General features: G+C 33.9%; 2 protein-coding genes across 3 annotated transcripts; one reads left to right on the top strand and one right to left on the bottom strand.

Annotated features, from left to right (window-relative positions):
• Positions 1 to 679: 679 nt before the first annotated feature.
• LOC112462927 (eukaryotic translation initiation factor 3 subunit C-like) lies at positions 680 to 7,838 on the bottom strand. 2 transcript variants are annotated; one of them, XM_025029022.1, is made up of 5 exons: positions 7,796 to 7,838; positions 7,275 to 7,555; positions 1,877 to 1,961; positions 1,035 to 1,162; positions 680 to 933 (listed from the first exon to the last, which is right to left on the bottom strand). In XM_025029022.1, exons 2-5 carry the CDS (start codon positions 7,399 to 7,401, stop codon positions 926 to 928), a joined length of 348 nt encoding a protein of 115 aa, XP_024884790.1. In that variant the 5' UTR covers positions 7,402 to 7,555; positions 7,796 to 7,838; the 3' UTR covers positions 680 to 925. The 2 variants fall into 2 exon arrangements, 1 of the variants encoding a protein (XP_024884790.1); XR_003041728.1 differs by lacking the exons at positions 680 to 933; positions 1,035 to 1,162; positions 1,877 to 1,961; positions 7,796 to 7,838 and adding exons at positions 3,937 to 4,463; positions 4,601 to 4,778 and having other exon boundaries at positions 7,275 to 7,551.
• A 1,179-nt stretch (positions 7,839 to 9,017) lies between these two features.
• On the top strand, positions 9,018 to 11,433 carry LOC112462929. Its single transcript, XM_025029024.1, has 8 exons — positions 9,018 to 9,113; positions 9,263 to 9,380; positions 9,542 to 9,806; positions 10,339 to 10,455; positions 10,519 to 10,609; positions 10,830 to 10,969; positions 11,056 to 11,188; positions 11,274 to 11,433. Exons 1-8 carry the CDS (start codon positions 9,069 to 9,071, stop codon positions 11,325 to 11,327), a joined length of 963 nt encoding a protein of 320 aa, XP_024884792.1. The 5' UTR covers positions 9,018 to 9,068; the 3' UTR covers positions 11,328 to 11,433.
• Positions 11,434 to 11,638: the final 205 nt, after the last annotated feature.

Below are 11,638 nucleotides of genomic sequence, written 5' to 3'. Positions count from 1 at the left end.
CCCCCGAGCACTTACTGTTACATTCTACGAAAAGTGTGTGTGCCCTGTTTTACACATAAAATCCCGTAAAGACGTAAAATGTAAGCGTAAGAAAATTAACCAATCCCAATCAAGTATTGTGCTGTCCGTAATCCCAGTAAAAAAAAATATTCGATTGGAATTGATCGATTTTCTTATGCTTATACCTTTTATATCTTTACGGAATTTTATGTGTGAAGGCCTTTAAGCCCCGAACACACAGTTTTTCGTAACAGTAACAGTAAAGTTTCGACCAATCGCGTTGCTCGATTCGTACGGCCTCGGAACGTACGGCCGTTCGCGTTCGCGTTCCAAACCCTATCTCCCTGCTAGAGATTTCCAGGGAACTCGAACGCTTATACAGAAAAGAAAACTCTTCCCGGATCTCCCGACGGCGCGGCGTCTCCAGGTCATTTTGGGTTACCCCGACCGACGGGGTGATCAGTTACGAAAAACTGTGTGTCCGAGCCCTTAAAGCCCCTTGCACAATGCTAGGTTCAGGCAATATAGGAACAGGGAATAGAAATCGGAAATCATGTATAAATGCAGAATAAACAGTGACATAGGCAATAGACACAGAGTTTCCGTCACGTTGGAAATTCTGTGCCTATTGCCTGTTGCCAACCAATCATAGCATTTGAATTTTTTAGGTTGTAATTAACAATTTTTTGGTTATTTCCTGTTCCTATATTGCCTGGCACCGCACCGATATTAATCTCTACGTTCTTGTACGTTATCTCTACGTACGGCGAACATTTTCGGCTTTTCGGAGGGAATAGCCACGCCGCCCTTAACGGTTTCCCACTCTCCTTCGCCATTATCTTCGTCGCGTTTCTTCTTTCATTTTTTTCTTTGCGTTCTTTACATTGCTCCTTTCTCTTTGTTTTATCCTCGTCCTCCTCCTGGGCTAAAGCCCTATGTAAAAAAAAATTATGATGTCATGTAATATATCGTTAAATTTATTATTTTTCATTAAGTAGAAAATAATTTTATCCAATTTTATAAATTGAACGTACTTCTTGATGAAATGCTCGCGAATATTTTGATATTGGTCTTCGTCATCGCTACTTGTGCTCTCACTATATGAGTCACTGTGCCAGTTAGATTCGCTTTCACTGCCATCTTCGCCATCGACCGCAGTCTTCTGCAATGCAACAATGCACGGAAAGATTTATAAAAAATTATTTTGATTAACCTCCGATGTTTGCAAGTCTTGATCTTACACTCTCAGAAAAAAATTCTAGATTCAATATACTATTAGGATCGAGATAGAGCCAATCATATTTAGTATTGAAAGAAGAATATCTTAATCTTAAATAGAGAAATTCTTAAATCTAGAATAATTCTGAAAAAATTAAACCCAGTTTCACAAGTGTCGGTTAACTTTTAATCTTAGATTAACTCACTCTTCGTCTCTTCCTAATGTCCATTTCTATCAACGCAGGTTAATTTGATCTTGGTTTAACTTACCTGTCATCTTTTACTAGTTCTAAAAGTTAGAAAAAAATAGAAAGTAAGTTAAACCGAGATTAGATGTTAATCTACATTGGTAGAAATGGGCATCAGAGGGACATTAGAAGAAGACGAAAAGCGAATTAATCTAAGATTAAAAGTTAACCGACACTCGTAAAACTGGACTTTAGAGGGATAGGATCAAGATTATTTTATTCTAGATTTAAAAATTCCTCTATTTAAGATTAAGGTATTCTTCTTTCTAGAGTCTAGAGTTAAGAATCCTCTATTTAAGATTAAAATATTCTTCTTTCAATACTAAATATGATTTGCCCTATTTCGATCCTAATAGTATTATATCTATTAGAATTCTTCTCTGAGAGTGTATAGACAACCTTGAACTTACACATCGGGTTTACTTGCTTCCGATCCCGCCTTCTTGAAAGCTAAGGCACTGTCCTCTTCTTCTTCGGATTCTGTAATCTCATCGGCTAAAAAATAGAAATAATTCATTATTTTTATCTTGCAAAAATTTGAACTTAAGGAGGGAAACCACTGTGACGGCCGGGAAAAAATGCTATTTTCAGATTTTTTTGCGGGAAATAATAAATTTAATCAATTGGTATATTATTTCTTTACAGTAGGGGAGACCGGGGCTAAACCGGGGCCAATTTTTTTTCGGTGCCGATTTTTAATAACAAAATATATTATTTTAGTTAAATGTGGTATACCACTGTAAAAAGTGAACCTTTAGCTACAAAATTTATATAAGAAATTTTTATCTATGTTGCTTTGTTTAACCGGTATAGAGCAAAAACGACAACGGTGGAAAAATTGAAATCTCAAAAATGCCGTAGTTGAACCGCCACCCCCCCTCCCCGGGATAAATCAGTTTCAGGTTTGGATCGCCCATGAAATATTAGAAATCTACACTGGATTCGTGTTCAGCATGCATTACTCTTTATAATCAGCATGCATTTATAATCACGTACCTCGAGATTTGAAGAGCAAATATTATTGCAGTTATTATAAAATTTCCACGCGCAGAAAATTTCACTTTTCACCACACGTTTGCCCTCGTAAAAATCATAACACGGCAGGTAACCTGCCGAAACTCCGTTGGTCACATGGGTACCATAAGCAGCGTTTACAATGATAATAGCGAGTTCGCACAATATACAGGTCACGAGATATTTGATTTGGCGGTTCAACCCCCCCAAGCAGCATTTTTCGGTTAACTTTCCGACTAAGGACTACTGTTCTACTAATCACAACGTTGTAAGCGGTCCAAGAAAGTTATAAAATGTAACTTATAATTACTAACGTTTTTTGGACGTTGTCTTAACGTTAAAATTACGACGTGCTTCTTTTATCACTTTCCCAACGTCAAATTTGAAACAGTTTAAGTCCTATTACCCGACGTTAAGATATTTAACGTTCGCTTGACGTTATACTCTGCACCACACTTTTCGAGCGACTTCAATACGTAATTCCCAACGTAAACCAACGTTTTGTTATCAAACGTTGTAAAACGCTAACGTTGTGAAACGTTGCCTGTGGTCATTTCTGACTGACGTTAAGAAATCGCGAGAAATGGTAACAAATTCTGCCTTAAAAAATGTAGAGCAGATTACTGCTGCGTCAAGCGGGCATCGCCGACGGCAATTCGCGGCGTCGTGCGTGAGCTACGAGGACTATGCACCCAAAAAAAAAAATTCTGCAGTTTAGCGGTTCCTGGTTCATGCTAGAGGATTTTCCTCTGATATATGGCCTTAAGAAGATGTTTTAAACTGTAGAAGAATATCCTCTAATCATGAGACTCTAGATTCAAGATTGTGTCCTCTTAATATTAGAGGACATTGATTTCCGATATTCACCCGAAATAAATAAAAAAAAATTATTTATTTTGAAATTTTATTACTATTTTATAACTAAATTTGTTTCTTAAGATGTAGTCTATGATTATAAATATTTTCTTGTATTGGAAAAAACACTTACCTTGGTGGGATCGAACTCGGGACCTCTGGATCGTGAGCCAACTGCCTTACATGGTAGACCACTTCCAAGAAGACTAGAGACCAGGAGACCGAACTCCAGTGGTGGGGGTGAGTCAAAATGTGGTCCGGCGCTGTTTGCAGTATGGTCGCCGGCCAATTCATGAATTACGCTACGTGCTGGATAAGTTCGAATCTTTACGTTGTTTGTTCTCTAGTCTTCTTGTTTGTTGCAAACCGTTTAAAACAAAGTGAAATCATGTCTAAAGTGTGTTGCATTGTGAATTGCGAGAGTAAATGTCCCAATTTGGATTCGAATAAAAGGACGCTATTTGGATTTCCGAAGGTAAGTGTATTTGAAATTGTATTTGAATAAAAACAAGTGTTCAATAAAAAAAAGACTGAATAAAAGTTATGTTATTAAAGTTATAATATATATTTAAAGTTATGTAAAAATATAAGGAGATAAATATAAAGGAAAAACCATAATTTTATTTAAAAAAAATTACATTGCATTTTACACATCCAATATCAATAAACATTTTTATGTACAATTTAGCTGTTCCGAGGAAGCTATTATCAATTTCATTACAAAAATTTATATGCTTTGAAAAACCAAGAGTTTATCAATACAATTCAAACTTTCAACAATATCTCTCACTGATTCTGGCTCAGGTATTAGCCACTTTATATGGTTTTGTTTAAAATATATCTCTCCGTTCATGTTCGAGAATCAATGATCATATTTAATTTTATAGTATAATCATTCTCTGCTTTAGCAAATATTATGCGGTGATCTTGCGCAACAAATCCCCAACTTTCATGTGGCAACTGAATGAGTTTTGCATTCTTTCGTAGATATTTAAATAGACAATTTTTGCATGTCTTTGCAATCCTGTAGTCGCCGTGTATTTCGCAACCTGCTTTTACGAATCTTTCTTCAATTTCTTCTCGATATTCGCCCATGTTTGCATCAATTACTTTTCCAGACTCAGTGCCCTATGCAAAAAAATTTAATTAATTATATTTTACAACACAGAATATCGTATTTTTTTTATCACTTGTTTTATCCAAAAAAAGTTTCCTATGTGAACTTCGTCGTTCCTAAGTATCATATATTATTTATTAATACTTACGACATCAAAATTAAATTCAGTGTTTACATCTGCCAAGATGCCAAGCTGATGTTCTTGGTTATGTTGCACGAAGCTCTTGCACCATCTTGCACCGGAAATCCAGCACGCCGTAGTTCATGAATTGGCCGGCGACCATACTGCGAACAGCGCCGGACCACATTTTGACTCACCCCCACCACTGAAATTTTAAGGAGTTTGGTCTCCTGGTCTCTAGTCTTCTTGACCACTTCTTAATTTGATGTGTTATATATTGTCTACATAACCAGCGCAAATATATAATTTTCCAAAAATCATCTTAATAAACAAATTCAGTTTAAAAAGAGTAATAAAATTTTGAATTGGATATAAGATATATGATATAATATTTCTTAATGTCGGGTGAATGTCAGAAACCAGTGCCGGTTTATTATGAAATTTTGTGTTCGTAAATATATTTATGAAAATAGTATGTTTATAAAGTTAAAACGTTAAAACATTCTTATCTCAAATCCTTACAAGGGCCTCAATAGACAAAAATAAAAAAACGTTTCTTATGGCATCCCTAATAAATAATGATCGGGACCTTATCCGGTTAGCCCTAATAAATATGTATTTATGAAGTTAAAACATCCTTATCAAATCCTTACAAGGACCTTATTAGATAAAAATAAGGAAACCTTTCTTATGGAATCCCTAATAAATAATGATCGGGACCTCATCAGGTTAAAATAAGGAAATCTTTCTTATGGCATCCCTAATATATAACTAATGATCGAGGACTTATGTTATGTAAGGCCATTCTTAATAAAGCCCCTTGCACAATACCAGGCAACAGGCAATAGGAACAGGGAATAGAAATCAGAAATCAATGTATAAATGCAGAATAAACAGTGACACAGGCAATAGACACAGAAGTTTCCGTCACGTTGGAAATTATGTGTCTATTGCCTGTTGCCAACAAATCATAACATTCGAATATTTTAGGTTGTAATTAACGATTTTTTATTATTTCCTGTTCCTATTGCCTGTTGCCTGGCATTGTGCAAGGGGCTGAACTTTCTACACGGGCGTCTCGTGTGGTAGCGTACGCATCGCGTAGCTAATAAGACGATCGTCTTTTAACTTTAACGCGCGCGCCGCAAATATCTAGCATATCCTCTTATTTTAAGAGGCTAATAGTAGAATTTACTGTAGAGGAATTTACTCTTGATTATAGCTTGCGCATCCACTCATTTATAAAGTAATACGTATTACTTAAAGAAGGATATTCTTCATGTAAGATTTTTTGCTTAGAGGAACTGCTAAGAGGAATTCCCCACTTATCGGCAGAATATTTTTTTTTGGGTGTGCGACGAATGTTGACGATCCACGGCCGAACCGGTCCATCTCATCTCACGCGGTTATCGTCGCGTCGGGAAGCAACGCGCGCACGCCGCGCGGTTCACAGCTCGAGAGCGCGTTCGCTCGGCTGCACGGCTGCCATAACCATGCTCTAGCTAGATCACCATAAATGGTATTGCATAGGTCGGATTTGGTTAAGATATACGACTCATTCGCAAATCTAGTATAGCATTTTCAACTAATCGATACTTTATCGACATGTTAAGTCAGTTTGGCAACCTTGTTAAGACTTTTAGTCAATATAGGTACAATTTTGCCTACAGTGGTATACTACTTAGTTTGCAAAAATCTGAAAAAGTTCATTATTTTATACGAGAAGACAATTAAATCTTAGTAGAATTTATCGCACCTTTCACTACGTAAAGTTTGATATAGTGTGGAACGCTGACTTTGCCATTTTTATTCCTCAAAGAGGAAGGCAAATAATCCGCCATTTTCCAGTATATTTAGATTTATATCTTTTAACGCACTTTATTAATAATTTAAAGCATTTATATAATATCTGTTGTTAAAGTTTTGACAACATATTTATCTTAAAAGTAATTTTGATGAAAAAAAATTTAAAATCTACACTTTGAAAATTTTAGTTATTTATTAGAATATTTAGTAAATTGGAATATTTTAGAAGGGATTCGTCTAATTTCGACCTATCATTTCCACATTTATCAATAAAGTGGGTTTCGTTATACATTTTCAGTGCTGGGTTCGTGTATTTATGACAAAATTGCAATAGTATCAAAGACTGCGCAAACTATATTTTTCCTATAAAGCCATTTTATTTGTGCCAAATTGATAAGTACGTATTATGATACATTTATTACACCAATGCCGTCATATGGTTTGAATGGAAGCACGAAAACTACACCTAAAATGTACGTTGTGAAAAAATAACCTCAGGTCTAGCAGAGTGTACAGAATCAAAGTTTACAAAAATTACTTATACTAACGTTAAAACTGGTGAAAAAAATGTAACCTCAATTTAACTTATATAAGTTGAATCCCAACGTTGGTACAACCTAAATTTGATTCCCCAAATTAGTGCAAAAGAGGGTTGAAACGATGTAGCGAAAACGTTGGATACCAACGTTAAGTGTGTTTATCTTAACGTCGGGCGGACGTCAAAATGCTGCTTGGGCCGTTGGCGGTTTAGCCCCGGTCTCCCCTACATATATTAAATATATTATAAAAAACAAATCATTACAAAATATAAAAATAGGATTTCTTTTTCCGGCCATCACAGTGGTTTCCCCCTTAAACAAGCGTTTATAATAAATGTTTCTCATATTATTAAAACCTTTTTTCTTCTTCCTCGTCGTTGTCCTGATCGAGATTCTCCCCATTTGGCGGTTTTTCTCAAAGTCATTATATTTTCGCAATTTTTGATGCAACGTTGAAAGCAATTTGGAATTATTCTTGGACATATATTCTTGTATCCGTCGCAGTCATCCAACACCTCGTTGATGAAATCTTTCATCTCGACCTAACATCTAACGTAGAATCGTGGTGTTTGTTCAAGCTCGTCCTTTGTGATCACGAGTAAAACTTTCTGATAAGCTCGCATCAAGTCTTCAAAACCTAGAATTATGAGAACAAATACTTAGTACAATAAAAGCGCTTAAATACACCAACAAGTTTCTAAAAAAAAGTTGTATTTGCTCAAATATGTAATTAAAAATACACGGTCACACGTATAACTGCTTCATATTCACTGTCCGTACTAAAAATCTATAGTTACTGTTATGTATACTTCAGATTTTCAGTACGAGCAATGAATATTGAAATCAACTTATATGAAGCAATTAAACTTTTTATTACTCTCATGTTCGTCTTCCTCACAAAGAATAAAGGAATTATGGATGAACGCACTATAGTCGTTTTCATCGTCGAAAAGTTATGCACAGTATAAATCTAAAAGTTTTTTTAAAGCTTATCTCCCTCTCCATGTAACCTTCTTTATCAGCTATTGACTTTTTTATGTACATGATATTGCTTGTCATGACGGTAACCTGTTTTATGATTTACAAAGAAAATTGCAATAAAATTATAAGACAAGTAGGGGAGGGCCTCTATGATATTAACATCATTGTAGGCGCGTAATACAAATAGTTATTGAGATAAACAATGGCGCGGAATTGTCAACCGCGCGGTAATTGCCAACTCTCCCCTAATAGCAAAACTTTTGAGTTAAGGTAATAAAAAGCTTAAAATGGTTATTTATTTTTCTTGACTGTTCAAACTTCTTCCATCAAGTCAGTGACTATGGCATAAAATAAAGCAATCAATCAATCAATCAATCAATCACTCAATCAATCAATCAATCAATCAATCACTCAATCAATCAATCTCTCTCTCTCTCTCTCTCTCTCTCTCTCTCTCTCTCTCTCTCTCTCTCTCTCTCTCTCTCTCTCTCTCTCTCTCTCTCTCTCTCTCTCTCTATCTCTTTTCCTCTTTCTGTCCCTCTACTCTCCTCTTAAAGATGATTACATGGATCTTTCCGTTACAATAAATCACTCTCACTTGCGCTAACCACGCGTCATGCGTCATCCCTCACGATACACATTGACACGTGACGAGGTTAAAACGATATACATAACATTTGATACGAAGTAACGCGCGCAACACATCGAAATAACCAATCAGCATCGCAGAAAAGAGGCAACAATAAATTCGACTATCGACTTAACACGGCAATTTTAAGATGGGATACAGATCTGAAAATAATTTTGTTGCCATCAAAATAATTATAGAAGGTCGCTGAAGTATGATAATGCTGCAAAAAATTTTGACATTTTAGCAATCAGTTTCATCTACATAATTATTTTGTATCTAGCTAAATTTTTAGATACTTCGGCAAAACTGTTCTTTTTGTGATATGAATTGCTCATTACATTATTATAGTATATGGAAAAATAATCGGCTATTTTATATCTGCAGTTAAGTTAATCGCGTAAAAAAGGCTTTTTTAAATTAAAAAATTATTTTTTTTAAATAAATATATAGGTATCGATTGTAGTTTGCAGTGTTTGTGTCTGCCAAATGCACTATAAATATTGCTATCAAGGTTCTCTCAACTGCATCACTTTTTATTATGTATACAATTGAATACAACTCGTTTCGAATTAAAAATCAAATTGTAAGTTGGTCTTTTGCTGTATGCAATTAATTAATATAAATAATATATAGAATAACTATTTTTGATAAGCCAGACTTTATACAAAATAGCCTTTTTCCAAATTTCCAACGAGACTAATCAAAAAATAAAATGAAATGTTGATACCAAAGGTGAAGCGATTCTTAGAAGAGCTTGAACACATCTGTGACGAACTAGAAGATAAGAACGAAATAGCTATCATAAAGAAATACGGAAACGAAGCAAAGCGTTTTGCGGGCATAATTATATGTAAGACAATTTCTCTTGATATTTAATACATATTGCAAAAAAAGAGTAGATTACAATTGTAATTAAATAAATTTATTTAATTATTTTTACTTATTCTAAATAAGTGCAGATATCATATTTTAAAATATAAAAAATATAATTAATTTTTTAAACATTCTTAGTGTTTTACTGCGGCAATGTAGCTGCTGTTACTTCTATCGTAATTTTACCGGTCATTCCTGGTGCTGTCGTCATAAATAAATCTCAAATGCATCACCTAATACAAAACCTAATGCCTGTGTACTATGTTAACCAAGAAGAATATTTTTATTTACTGTTACTACACATGTATGCAGTCATGATAATCGGAGGGACTGCAATGGTAGCAGCAGACCTAATGCTCTTAGGCTACCTTAAACATGCCTGTGGCATGTTTAGAATCGCCAGGTAAAAAAAATAAATGTGAATAAATGTAACAGTTGCGTAATTGCAAAAAATTTGTTAAAAATTATTCTCATTTAGCACAAATTTACACATGAAAATAATGTTGCTATCGTATTGAAGTCACTTTTGTTACCATACGTATATGTTATATAAATACGAATAAACTTTTCCTTAAGATAATAAATTGTTTGACGTTTGTGCAAAATCTTTTTTATTAACAAAATTGAAAATTGTGTCTATCAGAAAAAAGTTCGTAAAACATTATATTCTTATTTTTAACAAATAACGCATTTCATTATTGTAATAATAGCTTTTTGATGGTAAAACAGGAATTAATGTTATTTAATTTGTTGATGAAATGTTTTATAGATTAGAAAAAGTACTTTTACAAACAAATTAATTTTTTAAGAAGTTTTTTCCTTTCCAAGTAACAAAAATAACAAAATGACAAAATGTATGTTATACTAGCAAATTATTTTTCTTCATGCAATAAGATTATATGTATATTATATAATTATAAGAAAATTATTTATAGTTACCGCATCGAGAAAGCATTGATGACAAATATGGTGAAAAAGGTTAGCTTAAAGAACGAGATTATAATGTATAAAGAAATGATTCTGGCGGTAGATATTCATCGTAAAGCTATCAAGTTAGTATTTATCTACTAATAGCAATATAATATAAATAATAATATTTTATGTTTTTTTTAAAGGTTCTCTGAGGTCCTGTTTGATAATTTTCAAGGATCGCACTTTTTTTTAATAACAGTTGGTGTGATTTGTTTGAGCCTCAATCTTTATGGAGTGAGTTCTCGCATTATTATTATACGTATTTTGATGTGAATAATGTCATATTTTACGATATCAAAATTACCGAGATTTTGTACAGTTTCGAAAGATCTGTACAAGGAAGAAATTTTTTCTAACTTTCTGTATTATGTAAATTTTTCAATGTGTTCCGAAATGTAAATTTTTCTATATATTCTAATATGTATACACACATGATAATCGCATTATATTTCAGATTACTAAGACACTTGGAGATGATATCGAACAATTTATAATACACTTTTTAATTGTAGGTATAATCTGGATATATTTCTTTCTAGTCAATTATACCGGGCAAGAAATTACAGATCACTATAACCACGTATTTTCCACAGCGTAAGAGATAATATATGCTACAAATGTATTTTCTATTATTTAATTATTTTGATGCATTGCTTTTATGCAGTTTTTAATTCACACAGTTACAATGTTCGGTGGTACATAGCACCATTACACGTACAAAAACTAATATTGTTTCTCTTGCAAAGAGGTAGCAAAACTATCAACTTACAGCTAGGCGGAATATTTATATTATCCTTAGAATTTTTTGCTACGGTAAAAGTTTATGTTGTATATTACGTATAATATTTTGTGAATATTTATTTGTGATTTACGACATATAAGAGATATTTTATTCTAGCTAACGAAGGCATCGATATCTTATTTCACCGTTGTGTATTCCACGCAACAATGATGCGATTATATCCAAGAGTGATTGTCATTTTTATATTGTGAGCGGTTCAATAAATCAGGCACAACGTACCTAACTGGATTGCAAAAGAACAAAACGTTTTATTGTAATTGGCTTCACTATATGCTCAATCGCGCATAATTTATACTTGAACATGTGCCACGCTAGCAAGCCTTGCGAGGACTAACTATATAGCGTAGAAGGAGATGGCACCGTAGACATAAAAGGGGGGAAAATAAACGATACCGCATTTCAATGCCATGATAGGGAGCACAGCGGCAATCACACCACAAGGCACCCGAAAACGCGCGTAC

Source organism: Temnothorax curvispinosus, unplaced genomic scaffold, assembly GCF_003070985.1.
Source record: "Temnothorax curvispinosus isolate PA1 unplaced genomic scaffold, ASM307098v1 QBEX01012946.1, whole genome shotgun sequence".
NCBI classification, from domain to species: domain Eukaryota; kingdom Metazoa; phylum Arthropoda; class Insecta; order Hymenoptera; family Formicidae; genus Temnothorax; species Temnothorax curvispinosus.
The sequence above is the reverse complement of the archived record's forward strand: the minus strand, read 5'-3'. Positions and strand labels throughout refer to the sequence as shown.